The sequence below is a fragment of the Pseudochaenichthys georgianus genome, chromosome 22, assembly GCF_902827115.2.
Source record: "Pseudochaenichthys georgianus chromosome 22, fPseGeo1.2, whole genome shotgun sequence".
Classification (NCBI taxonomy): Eukaryota; Metazoa; Chordata; class Actinopteri; order Perciformes; family Channichthyidae; genus Pseudochaenichthys; species Pseudochaenichthys georgianus.
In genome coordinates this window covers 2,464,968-2,485,454 of record NC_047524.1, presented here as the reverse complement: position 1 = coordinate 2,485,454, position 20,487 = coordinate 2,464,968, and the positions used below count along the sequence as shown (strand labels likewise).

At 40.3% G+C, this 20,487-nt stretch overlaps 2 gene segments (V, D, J or C); one reads left to right on the top strand and one right to left on the bottom strand.

The window, feature by feature from the left end:
- Window positions 1–5,536: 5,536 nt before the first annotated feature.
- On the bottom strand, window positions 5,537–7,950 carry LOC117467975 (Ig lambda-1 chain C region-like). The segment is given in 2 exon segments: window positions 5,537–6,088; window positions 7,516–7,950. A coding segment is annotated over 1 exon segment (318 nt).
- Window positions 7,951–8,188: 238 nt separating this feature from the next.
- Window positions 8,189–8,914, top strand: LOC117467754 (Ig kappa chain V region K-25-like). The segment is given in 2 exon segments: window positions 8,189–8,271; window positions 8,364–8,914. Coding segments are annotated over 2 exon segments (414 nt in total).
- Window positions 8,915–20,487: the final 11,573 nt, after the last annotated feature.

The following is a 20,487-nucleotide window of genomic DNA, read 5'->3' as shown; positions in this document are numbered from 1 at the left end:
CAAGTTGCCATCGTAGGTTAAAAATATAAAGATAATTAAAAGAAGTATTTACACCAAATTTAAAAAGACCTGAAAAGCTAAAAAACTAAAACACTTAGGACGATGAATATATGACAATATATGGCAAACTACAGTGAATTATATTTAAAGTGGAGGGCTGTGCAGACATGTGTAAAATGCAGTCAGAGTTGAGCACGAACATGGCTCTCAGAATTAAGAAAGAAGAAAGAACAAGATGTTGTTCACATGATGTGCAATAATGTAACTCTGTGTGACTGGCGAAGCCACACACAGTCTACTATTCAACATACTTATTAGTGCGAATGCTGTTCAACTATTGTTCTTCAAATCTTTATTCTTCCGCATCTTATTATTGTGCTTTCTTCCCGTATGTTCCTGCCTGTGTACATGCCATAAGCTGCTCACAACCAATTGCCCCTTGCGGGGTTAATACAGTTGTTGTTGATTGATTATTTCAACCAGATTTCGCCGTTTAACTACTTCAGCATACTTTCAGCTACAGACTTCATTCCAACTTTGAAACGGTCACAAAACATTCAGCAATGCATTTGCATTCAGCTTTTTGATATCTTTTAGAGTTTTTGACTCATCAACAATTAAGTTTTGGTAAATGTTCAGGCCGTTGTAGATTATATAATGGACTCTTCAGGGCTAGAGAGTGTGACATCATCACTTAGAGTGTAGAGGGTGGTGCAGCTGCCTGGTTTGGCACCCCGACTATAACTTCGTCAAGGGTGGTCGTACTCCCACCAAAACCACACTGGTGTTTGCTGTCCCCCTCTAGTTTGTGCACACTAAAGCATTTTACTCTGGGCTCAGCAGGTGAGAAACTAAAGAGGGGCTTCCACATGTGGCAGACCAGGTGTTGGTGCTGCCGGAGTTGGCAACCCCCACTATAACTTTGTCCAAGATAGTTGCACTGTCACCAACATCACAACGGTGTTGGTTCTTTCCATCTTATCTGAGAAGTTTTTCCATCTTCTGTCTAATGTTGTGTTTGTGTCTCCTTTCGGTCATAACGCCATTTGCTGGTTTCAGAGTTTTCTAACTGACCGTACTCAATGCGTCAGGTTGGGTAGTACTGTCTCTGAGCCTGTCAACTTGGAGAAGGGAGTTCCACAGGGCTCTATGTTGGGGCCATTGCTCTTTTTATTATATGTAAACAATATTTGTAATCAGATGCAATTTTTCACCTATCATATTATTAAATGTCACTTGTTAGAAGCTTTTTTCCAAATCGACTTACACAATACTGTGGGCAATCCCCACATGAACAATTTAGGGTGAAGTGTCATGTCCAAGGACACAGCTGAATATTGACCGCAGCGGGATTCAAACCAGTGGCCCTGTGCCCCCGTGATCCGAAGATCAGCACACTATCCACTGAGCCACAACCTCCCTATGTATGCTGACGACACTATTTTATACTCATGTGCTCCTTCTCTGGATATGGCCGTTTCCACTTTTAAATCAGATTTTATCACGCTGCAGCATGCACTTCTTGATTCTAAACTGCTATTGAACGGTAAGAAAACCAAAGCAATGCTTTTTGCTCCCAAGTTAGTTCCTCTTGCCTCTCCATTGACACCCTTGCTGGCGTCTCTGTTGAGTTTGTTGATACATACAAATATCTGGGCTTTTGGTTGGACAGAAATCTAAACTTTAAACACCACATTGAAGTTTTAACTAAGAAATTGAAATTCACTCTTGGCTTCCTTTACAGACTTAAGACTGTCCCAGCTTGACTACAGTGATACAATCTATCGATTTGCCTGTCCCACTGTTTTGGCCAAACTTGACCCACTCTACCATGCTGCACTGCGATACATATCAAATGCACCCTAGAGGACTCATCATTGCACACCGTATAGCCTAACTGGATGGTCCTCACTTATATGCGTAGGATACAGCATTGGTTTGTATTATTGTATAAAGCCATTTTAGGTAAGCTTCCACTGTATATATGTGCCAAATTTGCTCCAGTTTGTGACTCTTACAACCTCAGATCCAGTGCCTGGATACGGGTCCATGTTCCTGCCGTGCAGACTGAGGCTGGAAAAAGGAGTATTTTTTATGATGGTCCTTGGTCTTGGAATGACCTTCAATCAAGCCTCAAACTGAGGGCACTTGTCCCTATAGCCTGTTTTAAATTGAAGTTGTCTGAGGTCCTTACCACCAGCTGCTCTTGCAGTAATAAGTAGTGTACCTTTCTTACTGTCCCAAATGTGCACAATGTAGTGACTGCTTTTCGTCTTTTGTTGACTGAGTTGTGTTCTCTGTATTTTAAATGTCTGTGTTATGTGTAAGAATGTGTAACGTTGCTGCCTTCTTGGCCAGGTCAGCATTGTAAATGAGATTTGTCTCAATGTTTTCATCTGGTTAAATAAAGGTTAAATAAATCAAAACAATTTGTTATAAAGCCATGGAAAGAGATGCACAATGCAACTTAGAGACAAAATGAGCAAAGAGAGAGGAGAAAATAGACGCATCAAGTCCACAAAGAAATTCAAAATGATGAGAAAGAGGCATGGCGCCACAAAGAAGTGCTAAATTACTTCATAAAGAGGCAAAACAACTACAAAGAGACCCAGACAGACTCTAGATTGTTATACAGGGCGACTGCAAAGCGATAAAGACTCACAAGAGAACTTTGCTCCGATGAAGAAGGGACTTTTATGTCACTGTATCTCAGATTCTGTGCATGATGTGAAAGATTCAAATGTCTCTACATACTCCTATGTCGACACAAGAGGGCAGCATTGTTGTTTTTCATGCAGATGTGACACAGACAACTCTCAGAGAAGATTTGTTGGGCTTGATGCACAATTATCCAGTTTTTTAATAAGGTTATTGCTGTTTTTACTGCTGGTACTGGTAGCCTACATCCAGGCTGAGATACTGATTTGAGTCTACAGAGAGTGCATTAACCAGCCTTTACAGAAATAGGGTTAGTTTAGTTTAATGTTCAAACTGTTCTTCATATAAAATATTTTACATTCAGTAGCTATGTTTTATTTCTCTGTCTCTGAGCTGTAGTTGATTTGAAATGAAAGTCACTCCCACCACCAAGAGCTGAAGATGCATGAAGTGACTGCTGTATGGGAGCTAATGTCGGCCTCATAGAGTCATACAAGAAACTCCCTCGTATGAAACAGCGTACGATGCTGAGCTGTGACCTGACCTGAGGTTCTGATACGCACCACCGGCACAGACGCACAGAAACTACATGAGCCCCAGTCAGAGGGGAAGTGAAACTCAAATGTTGCCCTTTCCTAATCCAGATGTTCAATTATATACATGGTCACTCAGAAAAAAAGGCCATCTCTGATGAAAGATTAATGTAAAACAGGATCTACAGTGTGACACTATGTGACTAGTACTGTGTTGCACATTTATTAACCAGGCAATACAATACAATGCAGAGATCTGGGGTGTCTTGTACATTTTAATTGGCCTTCAGCGAATTCTAAAAGTATAATGGAATATGGCCCACACCTGAAACTTCAGTTTGTCTTATATTATACTTCTTAAATATATATGTTGACATATATTATGTATATACTGTATATATATATAAATATATATTCATGTATTAATAAGCCCACTTTTCAAATTTAAGTTGAAAGCATTTTCTAACTAATCTCACTTGATAAAAAAAGCCCAATAACTTATTTGCATAACAAGCTTGAAATATATACTTAATATTTCCCCTTATCTTAAGCAATCTGAGGCTTCTGTTTTAAGGAATGAGCTGCCAACACTTGTTATAACAAAATAAATGAAACTCTATGGAGAGCTGTGCGCTTTTTTTCTTAATTCATATTCAGGTAACAAACATGATTTACCTACATTTGATTGATTTAACTTGTAACTTAATTTATGAGGCAGAATACCTCACCTCTAGTGAGTGGCCCAGCCCTTTGTATGTGTGTCTCTGTGTGGCCCCTCATTGAGGTAACATCAACCAGTCTTGACAGACCTGTTAGATATTAGATGTCTCTGTTGCATGGCATGCTGTGTCTCTATTCAGTGGGTTTGATAACAAGAAGGGACATCCTAGAGAATCAAACACTCAGTGGATATTGAGTTCAATGCAGATCGATTTGCCAGCGGGGGAACTGTTAAACTGTTCATGAGATACTTCAGAAAGAAGTGGAAACAAGGAAAGATGTTTGCAGAGAAAAGAAAGTACCTCGAAGAGCATTACCCTCACATTTCAGAGTGACTCTGAATGACCAAATGATGTTCAAGAGATGTTACACCGTAACTAAAACTCACCTCAACTGCATTTTGGTTCCTCGAGGACAGGTGTCTGTGTGACGTGTGACATGTCATTTGCATGATTGTAATGCTTCACTGCTCCTCACAGCTTTAAGGTCTTGTGTCACGGAGAGTCTGAACCGTGTTCCTGCACTCATCCTGAGAACTGGAGATCATGTTGTCAGTAGCTCTGCTTGTCATGTTGGGCTTTCTGTGTCAGGGTGAGAGACTTTGAACATGTATCGTCTGAAATGATAGGAGTAATGTATGTGTGGTTCAATGTGTGTCTTTTCTTTTCATGTTTGCATCCAATGTGCTTTGTCTTTAACTCTTTCTGTTATCATTTAAACTGCTGCTCCATGTTGTTGGTTATCTAACATTTCACTTCTCGTTTCAGAGTCTTCTGCCAACAAGTTCCTGACTCAGACGGACACATCCAAGACTGCTAGTCCTGGAGGGACTGTGACCATCAGCGCTACAGGGAGCTCAGATATTGGTGCTGATCTCAGTTGGTATCTTCAGAAACCTGGACAGGCTCCTAAACTTCTTATATACTCAGCATCAACTCTGTTCTCTGGGACTGAGCCTAGATTCAGTGGTACTAGATCTGGTGCTCAGTACACTTTGACCATCAGTAACGTCAAGGATGTTGATGCAGGAGATTACTATTGTCTTGGTGATCATGGTGGTGGCACGTTCACACAGTGATTTAGAGCCGTACAAAAACCCCCTTCAGTCTGAAGCAAAGCGTCCTGCTGCAGCTGCAGAGGTGAAGAGACTGAGAGGAGGAGAACTGGTCCAGTGAACACAAGAGTCATCAAGCAGAACCACCATGAATCCAAATAAAGCTGACACACACTCACAGACACTCTTCAACACCCTGTTTAAACTATATTAATGTCACCCTGAACACTGAGCTGACAGGAACTTCACCAAACACTAACTCCATATTCACACTATGTTGAAAAATAAATACTTAAAAATCTAAATATCTACTCTCAGCTCAGATTAAAGGCTGATCTTATTTATGAGCCATAAACTTTCTGTCTCACTAAAAATCAAGTTCACATTTGGATCAAATTCTTAATCACGATAAAACAGTGCAGTAACTTTCCTTCACCACCTCGTCAATTTCATTGCCAATTAAAAGATAACTATCCAAAGCTTTATCTTGTTCTGCTGATAGAAGTGCAGAATGTTATAAAACCTTTTAATGTCTTACTACTTTAAATAAAACAGCAAACACTTCATCATGTTATTTATCAGAGAAAGCTTTATTAGGAACATCCTGAATCATCAACATGACAGTTACTAAGCACACTCTCATCTCTGCTGAGCTTCACACATCACTCTCTCAGTTGCTGCTGTCCAACACTTTACAGCAGTTTGTTCTCGGCCACACAAAGCTTCACTTCCTCTACACACATTACAGCTCCTGATGATCAGAGCAGCATGTGTTCTCCTGGGCTCCAGCGGCCCCTCTAGCCCCCACACTGGCTCCTGTGGAGGGACTGGGTCTGGCTGTGGGCATGATGGAGGACCTTGCAGGAGTACAGCTCTCCTGACACCCAGCGCTCCTGGCTCAGGCTCAGGCTGCTGCTGCTGCTGCTGTAGCGTCCGCTCTTCTCCTCCTCCGAGCTGCTCAGGACCCCCTCTGTCACCTGTGTGCCGTCCACCTCCCAGCTCACCACGGCTCCCTGAGGAGAGTAGCCGGTCAGCAGGCAGGCCAGCGTGAGCGAGCCCCCAGAGAGCTGCTCAGAGGAGGAGGGGGCCAGCAGAGAGACGGAGGGCCTGAGCATGGAGCCCGCTGCAGGGGAGAGAGACACAAGGAGCAGATGAACTTCCAGTGAGGGACAGACGCTGTGAGACAGAGTCCATACAGGACACATTCAAACATTCAGAGGCTTCACTGTCATATGCACAGTAGCTGCAGGGAATCAGAACCAGAGTCAGAATGCCTTTAGTAGTCCCTCAGAGGGGACATTCACGCTGTCACAGCAGGAAAGAGCCAGAGACAGCTTCATGTTACGGAGAAGCATGCATACAAAAGTGTTCAGGTAAAAAAAAAATATATAATAAAAAGTTACACAATTTACAAAATACACATCCTGTAACAGTTCTGAGGATTTAGCAGCCAGGTACATATTGCACATATTGCACATATTGCACATGTTGCACATGTTGCACATGTTGCACATGTTGCACATAGTCGATGTAGATAAGGCAATGAAAAGCCCAAGGCTCCTCCAACAATGCAACGTACAAATACGTAGGACATAAAACAATAAAACATATTTTAAAAACATTGAAATAGTGCCAGAACAAACAGGATGAGGAAGGAAATGAGGGTTTAATAAATAAAATAAAATGTTAAACTTGATGTTTGGAGTCAGAGTGTTATTCTGTAGCTCTCGTCAGAACAAGAATTATACATTGAAGGCACAGGACAGAGAAACTGGGGTCAGCTGTGAGCATGAGCTGTGATCACAAGAGGAGCTGAGGCCTGGGAGAACACGAGGGGTTCATTCATCAAATCAAACGGTGAGACTTGATATCATTCTGGCATTTAAAATAATGACTCTTCTTCTTTGGCGCTCATCAAAACTCCTGAAGAGCTACATGAAGGTAAGCAACGTGATGAAGGCGTTCATGGAATGATCGTTATGTGAAAAGCTTTCTCTCTGCTTCACAATGTTTCAGAATGAATAACTAATCTCTGCAATCATTTACTGTTCAGAAAAACAAAAAGTAACATCTCATACAGTTGAAGACTTTGTCATCTGTTTGTTTCACTTCCTTTGAACTCTTTTAAACTGACGGGCTGTGAACGCACCCTGCAGCGACTCTGAACGTACAGAAACACACTTTAACGTGTTTTAACGGATCCTCAGCAGATTTGATATGAAACACTTGTTGAATGTTAAAATATATAAAAATCACAATTAGATGTTACGACAGAGCAGCTGTTCTTTGGTCAACTGTGAGCTAAAAATGTTTTTATATCTTATTAAAAAAGAAAAGTAAAACGTTCATATAATTCACCGTAACATCTTCTTCAAAATTAAATAAAACTAACTTTGCTTAATGTTTTTAAATTCTTCAGACAAGCTTTAGAGATGTAACAAAATATCAACATAATGTAAATTATCCAAAATAATGTCTCGATTTATCAAATTCTGATTCAAAAGTAAATGAAATGTTTTCTGTTAGAAAATACAAATCTCTGGTACTTACAGTGAACGATGAGTTTGGTTCCTCCACCAAAAGTCAACCACAGTGATACAAACTCATTGAGTGGCCGTACAAAAACCTCCTGCACTGTCAGCAAGCATGTATCAGTGAGAAAGCTCCCTGATCTCACTGATAACAGAGACACACATACAGGTTTTAAATCAACAAAGCTTTTCTAAAGATATGGATTACATCTCTGGAAGAATTAAGATGATTTATGTCATTTCTCATCACTTTTCTACACCTGCCAGAGAAGCCATTACAGTCTTCTACACAACTAACTTTGTCAGTCTTATATTAGTTTCTACACGGTTAAATGAACACGAGGCTTTTCAATAATAGTTATTAACAAATGTATTTGAAACAGAACTGAAACATGTTATTTATCTACAGTGAATCTCTGCATGTATGTTAATGTCAGACAGACAGACATATCATACCAACCACAGTGGACACAAACTCAAATCCTCATCTCCACTCCTGATATAAATATGTCCTTCCATTCAGATGATAGACGGTGTAAATCCAGACAGTGTTCCTCCTGGTTTCGTGTCCCACGTTGCCTTCAGTGTGCTGAGAGCAGAGACATCATTTCCATAGAGAGGAGGCTTTGCATGGTCAGCTGATCCTCCAGTGAACTGAGAAGGTTTATAGTCCTGTGAGTTCAACACTGCAGGACTCACATGTGTCAGTCAGCAGAAAGCACCATGACTCTCATCACCATCCTCATCTGGACGCTGGCCTGCTGCTGTTTCACAGGTTCATTCACTCAGCAACATTTCAAACATCATGTGCTGTCTTTCCTCTCCTTTCTTTCTGCTGACAAATCAATGATCTGTTTCTGTGTGCAGGATGCAGCGGTCAGACTGTGACTGTGACTCAGCCTGCAGTCGAGACGTCTGCTCCAGGATCCACCGTCACTCTCACCTGTAAAACCAGCACAGATGTTTACAGATGGAGTGGTGGTAGTCAGGGTATGTTCTGGTATCAACAGAAATCTGGACAGTCTCCAAAGCTCCTGATAAGATATGTGAGCACACTTGAATCAGGAACAGAACCTCGGTTTAGTGGCAGTGGAAGCGGCTCTGACTTCTCTATGACCATCACTGGACTGAAGGCTGAAGATGCAGCAGTTTATTACTGTCAGAGTTACCACTACATCAACAGTGCTTATGTGTTCACACAGTGATTTGTCGTCGTACAAAAACCTCCCTCAGTCAGACTGCAGAGACTCTGAGCTGTTACAGCAGGAACCACCTGCAGCTGCTGAAGAGGAAGAGACTGACACAGCCCACTGAACTCAGAGCTGACAGGAACCCACCCAGCACTACTCACTTCTTATTCTTAAATACACATATGTTAATGGATTAATGAGATTAAACCCAGTCCAAAACACATTATATGTAAAAGCAGCATTACACACAAACCTTATTGTGATCTCTGCTTCCCCGAATTAAAACAACAAACGCTCTTTAGCTTTCCCCCACATGTCTCCACTCGGTGTGCTTCACAGCAGGAGCATCTCTGGCCTCTCTGGAGTTATTATTTCATCATTATTATAAAGATCCTGATTCAAAATGACAAAGATCAATCTAATGAAGTCTTTAAAATGTTAAACGGTGGCTGATTAAAACCCTCTTATTCACATCAATCAATGAACTTATCCATTAGTTAACCTCAAATTCACCTCTTAGTTAAAAACTTCAGGTTTTCTAACAAACAGTTTAATTTAAGTTTCTGAAATGTTTTTTTGTTCCATTATTGAAATCAAAAACAGCAGGAACATCCAAGAGACGTTGAGTTTGAACATGATTTGCCCCCTGACCCCCCCTGAGACCACCAGTGCAAAGCAAAGGCTTTAGGACGAGCAGACGTACATCACAATCAGAATCAAGTTTATTACCAGATACTTTGACACATACAAGGAATTAGCTTTGGTGTCCGGTGGTACGAACATAAACAATCCAAGAAGACAAGTTGCCATCGTAGGTAAAAAATATAAAGATAATTAAAAGAAGTATTTACACCAAATTTAAAAAGACCTGAAAAGCTAAAAAACTAAAACACTTAGGACGATGAATATATGACAATATATGGCAAACTACAGTGAATTATATTTAAAGTGGAGGGCTGTGCAGACATGTGTAAAATGCAGTCAGAGTTGAGCACGAACATGGCTCTCAGAATTAAGAAAGAAGAAAGAACAAGATGTTGTTCACATGATGTGCATTAATGTAACTCTGTGTGACTGGCGAAGCCTCACACAGTCTACTGTTCGACATACTTATGAGTGCGAATGCTGTTCAACTATTGTTCTTCAAATCTTTATTCTTCCGCATCTTATTATTGTGCTTTCTTCCTGTACTGTATGTTCCTGCCTGTGTACATGACATAAGCTGCTCACAACCAATTGCCCCTTGCGGGGTTAATACAGTTGCTGATTGATTGATTATTTCAACCAGATTTCGCCGTCTAACTACTTCAGCATACTTTCAGCTACAGACTTCATTCCAACTTTGAAACGGTCACAAAACATTCAGCTATTACATTTGCATTCAGCTTTTTGATATCTTTTAGAGTTTTTGACTCATCAACAATTAAGTTTTGGTAAATGTTCAGGCCGTTGTAGATTATATAATGGACTCTTCAGGGCTAGAGAGCGTGACATCATCACTTAGAGCGTAGAGGGTGGTGCAGCTGCCTGGTTTGGCACCCCGACTATAACTTCGTCAAGGGTGGTCGTACTCCCACCAAAATCACACTGGTGTTTGCTGTCCCCGTGTAGTTTGTGCACACTAAAGCATTTTAGACCAGGTGTTGGTGCTTCCGGAGTTGGCAACCCCCACTATAACTTTGTCCAAGATAGTTGTACTGTCACCAAATTTACACCGTTATTGGTTCTTTCCATCTTATCTGACAAGGTTTTCCATCTTCTGTCTAATGTTATGTTTGTGTCTCCTTTCGGTCATAACGCCATTTGCTGGTTTCAGAGTTTTCTAACTGACCGTACTCAATGCGTCAGGTTGGGTAGTACTGTCTCTGAGCCTGTCAACTTGGAAAAGGGAGTTCCACTGGGCTCTATTTTGGGGCCCTTGCTCATTTTATCATATGTAAACGATATTTGTAATCAGATGCAATTTTTCACCAATCATATTATTAAATGTCACTTGTTAGAAGCTTTTTTCCAAATCGACTTACACAATACTGTGGGCAATCCCCACATGAACAATTTAGGGTGAAGTGTCATGTCCAAGGACACAGCTGAATATTGACCGCAGCAGGATTCAAACCAGTGGCCCTGTGCCCCCGTGATCCGAAGATCAGCACACTATCCACTGAGCCACAACCTCCCTATGTATGCTGACGACACTATTTTATACTCATGTGCTCCTTCTCTGGATATGGCCGTTTCCACTTTTAAATCAGATTTTATCACGCTGCAGCATGCGCTTCTTGATTCTAAACGGCTATTGAACGGTAAGAAAACCAAAGCAATGCTTTTTGCTCCCAAGTTTGCGTCCTCTTGCCTCTCCATTGACACCCTTGCTGGCGTCTCTGTTGAGTTTGTTGATACATACAAATATCTGGGCTTTTGGTTGGACAGAAATCGACACTTTAAACACCACATTGAAGTTTTAACTAAGAAATTGAAATTCACTCTTGGCTTCCTTTACAGACTTATTCCTGTCCCAGCTTGACTACAGTGATACTATCTATAGATTTGCCTGTCCCACTGTTTTGGCCAAACTTGACCCACTCTACCATGCTGCACTGCGATACATATCAAATGCACCCTATAGGACTCATCATTGCACACCGAATAGCCTAACTGGATGGTCCTCACTTATATGCGTAGGATACAGCATTGGTTTGTATTATTGTATAAAGCCATTTTAGGTAAGCTTCCACTGTATATGCTCCAGTTTGTGACTCTTACAACCTCAGAACCAGTGCCTGGATACGGGTCCATGTTCCTGCCGTGCGGACTGAGGCTGGAAAAAGGAGTGTTTTTTATGATGGTCCTTGGTCTTGGAATGACCTTCAATCAAGCCTCAAACTGAGGGCACTTGTCCCTATAGCCTGTTTTAAATTGAAGTTGTCTGAGGTCCTTACCACAAGCTGCTCTTGCAATAATAAGTAGTGTACCTTTCTTACTGTCCCAAATGTGCACAATGTAGTGACTGCTTTTTGTCTTTTGCTTCCTTAGTTGTGTTTTCTGTATTTTATATGTCTGTGTTATGTGTAAGGTAAGGCAAGGCAAGGCAAGGCAAGTTTATTTATATAGCACTTTTCAACGCAAGGCAATTCAAAGTGCTTTACAAAAAATGAAAGACATTAAGCATTAAAAACGAAAAGCTAATAAAATAAACATTAAAAGGAAAAATATGTCACATGGCAATGTATTTTAATTATTCATTATTGCATGGCTTTAAGTGTAGTGTGTTTATACCTTTTTATTGTGTGATTTTACTCTGAAATGTGTTTGCTTCTTTTACTGGTTTTAACTTCCTGCTGCATGCTTTTATTTTGAAATGTTTGGATTGGCCTTGCCATGTTGATTGACAATGAGTGACCACACCTGGAGCCAATTTACACGCCTATAAAGGGAAGGAGAGCGCACCAGGAGGAGAGACGGAAACTGAGAGAGGCTGAAGGGAACAGCAGAGGCAGAGCGCACCAGGAGCAGAGACGGAAACTGGGACCGAGGCTGAAGGAGACAGCAGAAGCAGAACGCACCAGGAGCAGAGGCACACGCAACAAAGGGATTAAAAGACACGGCAGTCCGAGAGAGAGTCGACGGAGCACCTTTACAGCCCTGGAAAGACTGGTTTTGAGAAAATACTTTTAACCCTTTTAACATTTGAATTATTTGTATTTCAACTACGTTTAATTGTATTTTAACGTAGTTTTAGACTATCTTTTTACTGAGATTATATTTTAGACAGCTCTGATTATAGTTTTCTTAGTAAAAATGTTATGTTCTACTGAATAAATTATTGTGTTTCAAACTTAGTAGTTGGCTCCTTGATTGCCCAGTTTTGCTCTCCACCTGATTTAAAAGAACCCTTTCCCTCTCCTTAAATTATTACCCCTCCCCCCTCCTTTACAAATACATGGAGTTAAAAGTTACAGTGCAGTCTAAAATATGAATAGTTCAATTAAACATTAAAAGAAAAAGTACATGGATAAAAGTTACAGTGCAGTTTAAGATATGAATAGTTCAATTAAAAGCAGCGACAAAAAGAAAAGTCTTCAGCCTGGATTTAAAAGTAGTAAGAGTTGCAGCGGATCTGCAGGTTTCTGGGAGTTTGTTCCAGATATTTGGAGCATAATAACTAAACGCTGCTTTACCATGTTTAGTTCTGACTCTGGGGACAGAAAGCTGACCAGTCCCTGAAGACCTGAGAGATCTGGATGGTTCATAATTTAGCAGGAGGTCAGTAATGTATTTTGGGCCTAAACCATTCAGTGCTTTATAAACCAGCAGCTGTATTTTGAAATCTATTCTTTGACACACAGGAAGCCAGTGTAAAGACTTCAGAACTGGAGTGATGTGATCCACTTTCTTAGTGTTGCCCCAGTGAGATGATAGTGAACTGTTCATGAACTTGTCATGAAAAGTTCATGAAATATTAGTGAACCATATTCATGAACAGCTCAAACAGCTCATAACAAAGTTGATGAACTGTTCATGAGAGTGACATGAACATTAAATGGCACTAGGGCAGTTCATGAACTACTCATGAAACTCCTGTGCTGGAATGGTTCATGAACAATTCATGAAATGGAGTTTTCAGTGAGTGTGTAGGGATATTCAACCAAGAATTGTTCATGAACATATCAAGAACTGTTCATAACAACTTCATGAACCGTTCATGAACAGTTCATACCCAGTCACTGAATATAATTCAATGGCTGGCTATGAACTGTTCATGAACCACTGACTGTGGGTCAATTGGCAACCATAGAAAACAACAATTATGTCAATCACAATGGAACTTTACTCAAATTAACAAACAAACATGTATACAGGTGGAGCACTACAATTAATCCTATCACTATTTGAAGCAGTTCTTGACACTCAGCTGCACAACATTTTTTGTTACGGGTCCCAAAAGCTTGGGTACCACAGCAACAATAAATGATTTCTGTAGAAAACAGAAAAGTGCAGCAGCAATAATTATACACAGGATCCGGTTGATCGTCTGGAATGCTTCTTATTCAAAATTCAAAGTACACAGTTACATTCAAATAGCTGAACTTTACAAACATCACATTTGTCCATTTAAGTTATCTGTCTGTCAGTCAATTACTGTATCTCAAGGAGAAATTCAACAGTCAATATAAATTATTACATTGCATTTAGCTGACGCTTTTATCCAAAGCGACTTACAATAAGTGCGTTCGACCAACAAAATACAAACTTGAAGAAAACAGAATCATATAAGTACATCAGGTTTCATAGAGCAAAAACATTTCAAGTGCTACTCAACTGGCTTTAGGTAAGCCAGTCCATAAGTGCTTTGTTAATAGTTCTATTGCTCGAAGTGGAGTCGAAATAGATGAGTTTTCAGTCTGCGCCGGAAGGTGTGTAAGCTATCTGCTGTCCTGATGTCAATGGGGAGCTCATTCCACCATGGAGCCAGGATAGCAAACCCACATGTTTTTGCTAATGGGAACTTGGGTCCCCTTCGCAGCGAGCCGTTTGGTTGATGCAGAGCGGAGTGCACGATTAACCATGTCCTGGATGTAGGAAGGGCCAGATCCATTCGCAGCATGGTACGCAAGTACCATTGTCTTGAAGTGGATTCTAGCAGTTACCGGAAGCCAGTGGAGGGAGCGGAGGAGCGGCGTGGTGTGGGAGAATTTAGGAAGGTTGAAGACCAGGCGAGCCGCTGCATTCTGGATGAGCTGCAGGTCGGATGGCACATGCAGGTAGACCAGCCAGGAGGGAGTTGCAGTAGTTTAGGCGTGAGATGATGAGAGCCTGGACCAGAACCTGCGTCGCTTTCTGGGTCAGCTGGGGACGCATCCTCCTGATGTTGTAAAGCGTGTATCTGCAGCAGCGGGTTGTAGCAGCTATGTTTGCAGTGAAGGACAGGTTGTTATCTATAAACACATAACGCTATCAAATAATACTTTCCATCAATATATATATCTTTACCAAATATAACAAAAAACAAGGCAATGTGCCTGCAAGACTGCACTCAGGTAAACAAAACATATTACCCGTGCGCAGCAGCTAACCTGCCTGCGAGCCTTCGCTCAGGTCACATTTACCCAGGTGCGGCTGAAGCCCGCGAAAATGGCATCTATTGTTGCCGACAGTTTAGTATTTTTAAAATACCGTTACTATGTCAAACATGCTCAAAACCTTCTGACACACTCTCCTAAACATCTCCAACATCATATCTAATTCACACAAGTTAACATCGATCATTTTCATTATGTACTGACCTGTAGAAAACAGAAAAGTGGAGCAGCAATAATTATACACAGGATCCGGTTGATCGTCTGGATCATAGATATATATAAACACTAGATGGCTCATGGGAGATTTTCCAGCGTAGCTGACTGGCCGCCATCTTGCTACAGTCAACAGTTACTCTGATTCACGTTATGGTAGCTGTTGTAAGGTGAGTGATCTGCACAAAAATACTCTTAACTCGCTGAAATCTTGACTGATTTACACAACCTGATCTCACCAGAATGCGTGACTCCACCACGACTCCTTAACACCACAATGCGTGGTGGAGTCACGAACTTTGTTACATTTGCGTGTCGGCACCACGCAAACAAGCCCAATGTAAAGTGAATGAGGCTCCTTTGTCGTGGTGCACACACGCATTTCTACAACGTGCATTGTGTGTAATGCAACTGTTATTTTTATTAAATTAGTTAGTTTTTAAGGAAGGCCAGAGCTTCAGCTGTGTCAAATAGATTGTTCCCTTCAGTTAACGTTATTTAAAAGATAATGATCATGTCCCCTGTATTGTATTACGAGCGTCCATTCCCATTGGATAACGGAGAATTTTACACCCGGAAGTAAGTAGCCTATTCTCCTTACTGTCGATTGATTTTACAGTGATATCTGCACTACTCATCGACTAAAAAACACCAAATTGTCCTTGTTAATTACACAACATTGATTGGTTTGAATTGTGTGCAATGCTTTTGTATTTTTCTCCTTCGATTCGGAGAAACAAATATATTTTCGGAGTTTTTGGACGGCAGAAGACACTACACTACCCAGAATCCTCAGCTATCGTTTGGGACTACACCATGTGCTTAGCTTGACAAACCCCGTGATCAGTCCTCAACCTCTGTGATTGGATGCGCGACGTTTACACAGAGCGTCCAAAAGGACTTTGAAATGGAATGAAACCCATCGACGGTAGAGATGGCAAATCCGGATCATTTTATGGACTCGGAGTCTTCTGAGTCAATCATTGAAGAGATCCGGATCATACGAGTCATTTGAGTCATTTGAGTCATATGAGTCAGCATGACCAAGACCGTAGAAATCCTACCTGTGAAACCGAAAAGTTGTTGCATTTAACCAGCATATTAAACTAACGTTACATTAACCTCCGCTACACAGTGTCTTTTGCTTTAATAAAACATGTGTGTGTGTGTGTGCCTTTTAAAAAATAAGTGTTTTGCATTATATGTATATAGTTATTTTAATATGTTCCTGTACTTAAGCTAATTTTGCACAATTGTGTTTTCATTTAATAATAATAATTGTATAATTACATGTTATATATTCTAACTGTTTTGAAATGTTCTATAATTAGTTTCTTTTTGTGTGCCATGTTCAAAATAAACGAGTTTCCAAGTAAGATCCGATTCCTTATTGGAAATGCAGCTATTATTACAGGAGAGTCTCCTTTAATAATAGCTGCATTTCCTGAGGAGACTGTTGCACAACATGACCATTTTGTTAGAAGTCTACACTGAAACTTAATTTAGAGCCGGAAAAATCGCGGGATCCGTGAATCCAGGTCAATGATCGAGATAGACCAGTAGCCTACGAGGACTCAGAGCCGTAACATATAGCAGGCAGCAGATCCAGAGATCCAGCAGACTCGTCCCCATGCACGAATCTACAGCAGACTCAGCCCCTCCTCCGGCTCGCACGGCTCCCGCGAGTCCCACGGCTCCCTCGACGAGTCGCAGCAGACTCAGAGATTTGCGGACTCACGGCTCACGGCTCACTCACGGCTCACGGGACTCTCGCGGGAGCCGGAGGAGGGGCTGAATTTGCTGTTGATTCGTGCATGGCGACGAGTCTGCTGGATCTCTGGATACAACAACGTTGTAATGTGATTGTACACGTTATAAAGAGAGTAAAGAGTGACGCAATTTATAGTTTTAATTGTTACGTCACATCAGGTGTAGGACTCAAAGGACTCGGGTTAATCGAGAGGGAGACTCGTCACGACCGGCTCATTACTAGGATCCGGGTTAATGATCCGGATGAATCATGACTCGCCCATATCTAATCGACGGCACACTATTCAAAGCAGGAATCGAACGTGTCCTACCCCCCTCCCCCCCTTAGGTCACAGGCTCCTCCAACAGTGCTACGCAATAAAACAGATGCACAGAAAAAATAGTGAAATAGTGCAATAAGAGTCTATATACAAGTGATTGGAATATGATATATTAGATAAATAATTTCTAAGTAGCAGCCAGATGAATGTTATTTCTAAGTTCAGGTGTTTAATAGTCTTCTGGCCTGTGGGATGAAGCTGTCTCTGTGTCTGGTGGTTTTAGTCCGGATGCTGCGGTACCGCCTGCCAGACGGCAGCAGAGAGAACCGTTTGTGGCTGGGGTGATGGTGGTCTTTTATAATCCTGAGGGCTTTCTTTAAGGTTAACCTGGTATTTTTACTCCACTACATTTATTTTAGTTACTTTACAGATTTGGATTAATGATGTGAAATATACAACCCTTAAATCAGACTTTAGTTACACCTGAATGAAATGCAGTGAAGGTGATTGTCAAGTGCCAACAATCAGGCGAGATATTTGATAGTTGGTGCTTGAGAAGACTAAATATTTATCTGCAGATCCGTTTAAAGCATATTCATTACTCGTTATTCTCTAATAGTTCATTAAAGACTGTATATAATTGCTATTTTGCACATCCCTTTCAAGATTTCAAGATGTTCTAAGGTTTATTGACATATCATATACACAACAGTGTAGTTATGCAATGAATGAACAACTTGGGTCACAGGTTCCTCAACAGTGCATTACAAGACATCTATCAATGTGTGTATACTTCCACCATTACACTGTCGTACTCTGCACATTTCTTTAAATAAAGCCTTATTAGTTAGCACATCATCCTATCAGGCACTAAACTGTTTTACTCTAGATATCATTTGAGTATCTTCTTGATATTTCTATTCTATATTATATAATTGACCTTCTTCTTTCCCACTATTTTGTATGTACTCTTAATATTTGAATGTTTTCATAAAATATAACACATTCAAAAGTGCGTTACAAAAATGAAAGACATTAAGAAAAAGGCATTTGAAACAGTCATTAAAAAGCACACAATCTTCCTGCATTGCAATTACTCTAAACGTGTAATAACGTGCTTTAACCAGTAGGTGGTTTGGGTTAAAAGCATAGGTTAAAAGGCTGTCAAGTTTACAGTGTTAACAAAATAAAATATACTGCTGTTTCCGGTTTAGTTTACGACGAATATTATTTTGTTATTGTTTTGATATTTGTAACACAAAAGCGATGGAAAAAACCCATAGCAACCAAAAAAAGATGGTCTTAACATGACCCAGAAGTCTAGAAGGTAAAAAAAACAATAATATCAAAAAAAATATTACTACTAACTTTATTGTGAAATTAAAACAGAACGGTAAAAGAATAGTTTCTGGTCTATTCTGATGCCCGATCTCTGTAGATAAATAAAGAACTAAGACAGATGTGTAATATTTAATGCAGCCAAACCATTTATTACAATGCATTCATGTGATGACTATCAAAGAGTAAAGCAAGCACTGCTGAATAAAGTATGATTTTCTCTTTTACGAAACGTTTTTTTTCATATGGAATGCAGTTGGAGGTCAACCAATCAAAGAGCTTGAGGGCTGATCACGGGGTTCATGGTGTAGTCCCAAACGATAGCTGAGGATTCTGGGTAGTGTAGTGTCTTCTGCCGTCCAAAAACTCCGAAAAAATATTTGTTTCTCCGAATTGAAGGGGGAAAATACAAAAGCATTGCACACAATTCAAATCAATCAATGTTGTGTAATTAACAAGGACAATTTGGTGTTTTTTAGTCGATGAGTAGTGCAGATATCACTGTAAAATCAATCGACAGTAAGGAGAATAGGCTACTTACTTCCGGGTGTAAAATTCTCCGTTATCCAATGGGAATGGACGCTCGTAATACAAGACATGATCATTATCTTTTAAATAACGTTAACTGAAGGGAACAATCTATTTGACACAGCTGAAGCTCTGGCCTTCCTTAAAAACAAACTAATGTAATAAAATTAACAGTTGCATTACACACAATGCACGTTGTAGAAATGCGTGTGTGCACCACGACAAAGGAGCCTCATTCACTTTACATTGGGGTTGTTTGCGTGGTGCCGACACGCAAATGTAACAAAGTTCGTGACTCCACCACGCATTGTGGTGTTAAGGAGTCGTGGTGGAGTCACGCATTCTGGTGAGATCAGGTTGGATTTACAAACGGTTTGGTTTATTATAAACATTATTAGCATGGCTATGATACAGGATGCTTGGACATGTTGAAATTGCAGCTTTTCTTTGTGTATGTGGTTGTATTTATTAGCTGGCTAATAACAAGAGGCTGTCAGTGAGACCTAGTATTACAAAGTTCACCCAGCAACTTTACACCAGTGGGAGAGGCAGAACTGCTCTTTCTTTTCAACATAACTTAAGTTACACATGATTTCTTCCAAGTGGTTTGGCTTGTTAAAAACATCTTGCATTATGATACAGGAATTTGCTGGCTTTGTGTTTACAGAAGTACCTGACTATGCCGGACTTTTGTGCAGCCTACGGATGCTCCAATCGCCGCTGTCTGCAAACAAGAACCCGTGGGATCACCACGTATGTTTATGTTTGCTCAGTCTAATAAACCCAAACATGGTTGTGAAAGAATACCAAAGCTGAGGCTGGACGATGATTGATTGTTAGTGTGCCATGTGTCACTGTGTGTCTTATTGGTTTTGTGGTATACTGTATTTTATTTTATTGTGTGCAAGACACATTTAAAACAAATAACCTTGAACCTTGAAGCCCCATCTCTTCCCACCTGCTCCTGCTTCCTACATCCCCTCCACACCACACCAAGTTGTTCTTCTTAATAATAATAATACATTTATGTTGGGGGGCCGCCTTTCATAACACCCAAGGACACCTTACAGGGGCATAGGGGCAATATAGGGAACAATTTAAACAGGGATTTTGTGATATATCAGCCGGGGTGAGTCAAGACAAACCACAAATGGACTACAGAAGGACATATGGTACAGTTTATATTATTCTTGGTCTTTTTTCAATAACATATTTCAAAGGTTCTGGATTTGTTTACAAATCTAGAAACTAAATACAAAACTAGGATGATATGAAGATCTCATGTCAAAAATAATTGTGATAAATTAGACAGAACTGGCCTGTCTGTGAGCACATTTTATGTTGGTTTGGTTCTTCTGATAAAGGTGTGAATATCTAAATATATACCAACATATGCTATTGTCATTAGTTGTGTCCCTGTTCTTCAAGCTAAGGCATTGCTCAATTAACAACTCTTGGTTTACAGAGTGGTAACATGAGACCGATTTTTATATATAAAATATAAATGTATTTTAATTTTTAATTTATTTATAATTTATTTTAAATATTGACAATATAATAAAATAAATGGAAATATATACACCGGCAAATATTTAATATAAATACCTTGTGT